Source organism: Pistacia vera, unplaced genomic scaffold (genome assembly GCF_008641045.1).
Source record: "Pistacia vera cultivar Batoury unplaced genomic scaffold, PisVer_v2 Contig40, whole genome shotgun sequence".
NCBI classification, from domain to species: Eukaryota; Viridiplantae; Streptophyta; class Magnoliopsida; order Sapindales; family Anacardiaceae; genus Pistacia; species Pistacia vera.
In genome coordinates this window covers 517155-520968 of record NW_022196224.1, presented here as the reverse complement: position 1 = coordinate 520968, position 3814 = coordinate 517155, and the positions used below count along the sequence as shown (strand labels likewise).

General features: G+C 39.5%; 1 protein-coding gene across 1 annotated transcript; it reads right to left on the bottom strand.

Annotated features, from left to right (window-relative positions):
- LOC116141542 lies at window positions 1–330 on the bottom strand. The gene has a single exon (XM_031427042.1). It carries the CDS (start codon window positions 328–330, stop codon window positions 1–3), a length of 330 nt encoding a protein of 109 aa, XP_031282902.1.
- Window positions 331–3814: the final 3484 nt, after the last annotated feature.

Sequence of the window (3814 nt, the reverse complement as noted above, 5' to 3'; positions counted from 1 at the left end):
TCAATTAGGATGCTGAAGAAGAATTGAAACTCTCTCGTCGGCATTCCCATTCTCAATATAAGGTTTCAGTCTTTGCCCGTTGACTTTGAATGTTCCCTTCGTCGGCTGGTGAAGCTTTATCGCCCCATGCGAAAACACTCGATGAATGATGAGCGGGCCAGACCATCTTGAGTGCAATTTTCCTGGAAAAAGTCGCAGTCTCGAGTTGAACAACAGCACTTTGTCGCCCTTCTTGAATTCCTTATTCACAATGTGTTTGTCATGCCACTGCTTAGTCTTTTCTTTGTAAATCCGGGCATTCTCATATGCATCATTGCAAAACTCTTCCATCTCATTGAGTTGCAGTAAACGTTTTGCTCCAGCGGCTTGTAGATCAAAATTTAGAAACTTTACTGCCCAATACGACCTGTGCTCTAACTCCACTGGCAAGTGACAAGCTTTCCGTAAACCATCCTATAGGACGACATTCCTATTGGTGTTTTGAATGTCGTCCTATACGCCCATAGTGCATCATCAAGCTTAGTTGCCCAATCCTTTCGAAAGGTGTTCATTGTCTTCTCCAGGATTCGTTTCAGCTCCCTATTTGAAACTTCGACTTGGCCACTGGTTTACGGGTGATATGGGGTTGCAACTCGATGTGTAACTCCATACTTGCTTAACAATGCTGTGAATTGACGATTGCAAAAGTGAGAACCACCATCACTGATAATGGCTCTTGGCGTGCCAAACCTTGAAAAGATATTCTTCTTTACGAACTTGATAACGACACGAGCATCGTTTGTTGGCAACGTGGCAGCTTCCTCCCACTTCGACACATAATCTACAGTAACCAAAATGAAACGGTTAGAAAACGAAGAAGGAAAAGGTCCCATAAAATCTATCCCCTAAACATCAAACAATTCTACTTCTAGGATATTATTTAAAGGCATGGCATTTCTCCTAGAAATATTCCCAACCCGTTGACACTCATCACAACTCATCACAAAATGAAAAGCATCTTAAAAAAGAGTAGGCCAAAAAAATCCTGATTAAAGAACTTTTGCAGCGGTCTTTGTCGAACCGAAATGACCACCAACTTCCATTGAGTGACAGTGACAAAGTATATTCGTCATCTCTTTCTCTAGCACACATCGTCTTATCATCTGATCAGCGCAATGCTTGTACAAAAATGGATCCTCCCAGAAGTAATGCTTTAAATCTGCAAAAAATTTCTTTCGTCTCTGGGAGTTCATTCTAGGGGGCATAACCTTTCGCGCCAAGTAGTTAGCAATGTTCGCAAACCATGGTCCTTCTTGAATAGCAAACAATTGCTCATCCGGGAAGTATTCGTTGATTGGCTTTTCTTCCTCTCGAACTTCTTCATTGGACTCCAATCGGGATAAATGGTCAGCCACTTGATTTTCTATTCCTTTCTTATCCTTGATCTCCAAGTCGAATTCCTATAGGAGCAATACCCATCGTAATAATGTTGGCTTGGAGTCCCGTTTTGCTAGGAGGTATTTTAATGCAGCATGGTCTGTGTACACGATGACCTTGGTACCTAGCAAATAAGAACGAAACTTATCAATAGAAAATACTACTGCTAAAAATTCTTACTCCTCCATACTCTCCTCAGAATCCTCATCAGAAACATCACTGTGCTCCTCATCTGCCGGGTACACAAAATCAGTCCATTCACACCCCGGTACTGCTATCCCTAGCAACAGCGCCAAAAACTTGACAGGCTATTCGCAAGTGTACGAAATTGTGCAAGTAGTAAAACTTGAGTAAACGAGTGTCGAATCCCAAGGGAACTACCTACCAAGTACCGAACTAGTCTATTCTATTACTATTTGATGAAACAGAACTTTAAGAATGGCTTTAATGAAATAAAATAATAAACTAAAAACTAAGCACTAAATAAAGACAGAATTTGTAAACACTTTGAAGTAAAAATCAATATGACTAAACCTAGGGCATAGATTTCACACCAATTTAATCCTATGCATTGACATATTTTGTTAACCTAATCAAGCGTATTCTAAAAGCCAAATCCCCTATTATTCCACTAACTCTCTCTCGAGCAATTAGAAAATTAACCCTTAAGCAACAACCCAAGATATCTCTAAGTTGGATTTAAGAGCTAAGAGATCATTAAGCTCTATGGAATTTACCGGAGCCTCACAGATCGCGGTAACCTATCTCTAGCGTTCGCTCAATCTATGGTTTTATTACCTAAGACAAATCAGCTTTCATCTCTCGATCTCAACCTAACCCATGATATCATTCAACTCTCAGGCCCTTGAGAATTGAAAGCATTATGCAAAATAATAAAACTTAGAATTAAAAGCTCAATAAGAATTAACAACAATCCAAGTCAACACATATTCATAAATTGGGCTACATCTTAGCCCTAGAAAAGAAAATTAGTTCATAATGAAAATAACAAAATCCATCATTCTATTCAATGACATCAGTTCAAGAAAGAAAAAGATAAAAACTTCTCTAATCGGTGAACGAGAGCTCTCAGGATCCCGATCTCCAACTTGATAGCCGTCTTCTTCCTCCTCCAAAAGTCCTCTTTAATTTCTTAAAAACTCTCTTTTATATCCCTGGGGTTCTTGGTTGTGCTTAGGAAAAATATTAGAAAACTTAGCCCATTCAGATTCAGATTAGGGTAATGAATTAACACAAACCCATGACCCATCGCCGCGGCGGTAATAATGGTCGCCGTGGTGATCGTTCTTTCTGTCCAAAACATCTGTAATATTCAGAATGAGATGAACTCATCAACACAAACATTGTAGCTCTCTGAATAAGCTTTCCAACGCCACCAGAATCATCAAATTCTGACTTCTACAGCTCAAGTTATGACAGAAACATCGAGACATACTCATGATGAAGAATTTCCAGATTTTCCGTAACATCTTCGACGTGCCACAACTCCCTCATTTCGACCCTGATTCTTGTGCCGTTTGTTCCTACGCGTCGTGAATCCTATCGACATCGTTCTTTTCCCTTCAATAACCTGTTTGAGCCTGAAAACACTCAATATGCACCCGTGATCCCATAAATGGTATTTATGAAAGAAATAATCCAAATTCCACACTTTAAACACATTTTTCCATAAATAAACCAATTAAATCACTAACAAAATATAAACATTCAAGCTCTTATCAGTATGGCAAGCGGATAAGGAAAAGGATCTTCGACACGAACGTTGGGTAGCTACTATTAGACTGTTACCTGAGTACCCAAATGTTTCTTCAACAAAGATATGAGGAAAACTAGATGGATACAAATTCTAGGTGGTAACTCCAATTTGTAAGCGACAACTCTAATACGTTGAACGACTAGGAAGGGACATAAAACTTAGCTGCTAGCTTGTGTGATTGTCATCGAGAGATCAAAGACTGCCTATACTCTTGCAACTTTAAATACACATAATTGCCAACTTGAAATTCTCTCTCCCTATGCTTTGAGTCATAAATTTTTTTCATCGTATTTTGAGCTTGAGCTATTTTGTCCCTGGCTTCTCTCACAATAGAATCTCTTTCAATGAGTTGCTGCTCCACGAAAGCAACCTTAGCAGTGCCTGGAACATATGTCAACAAGTTTGGTGCTTCTCTTCCATAAACCACTTCAAACGGTGTTCTTCCAATTGTAGAATGAAAGTTGGTGTTGTAACAGAACTCTGCCCAGGACAACCACTTATACCATTTCCGCAGCTAAGAACTTGTGAAACAATGAAGATACATCTCCAAGGTTCAATTGACTACTTCGGTTTGGCCATTTGTCTGGGGATGATACGTCGAACTGAAGTTAATAGCAGTTC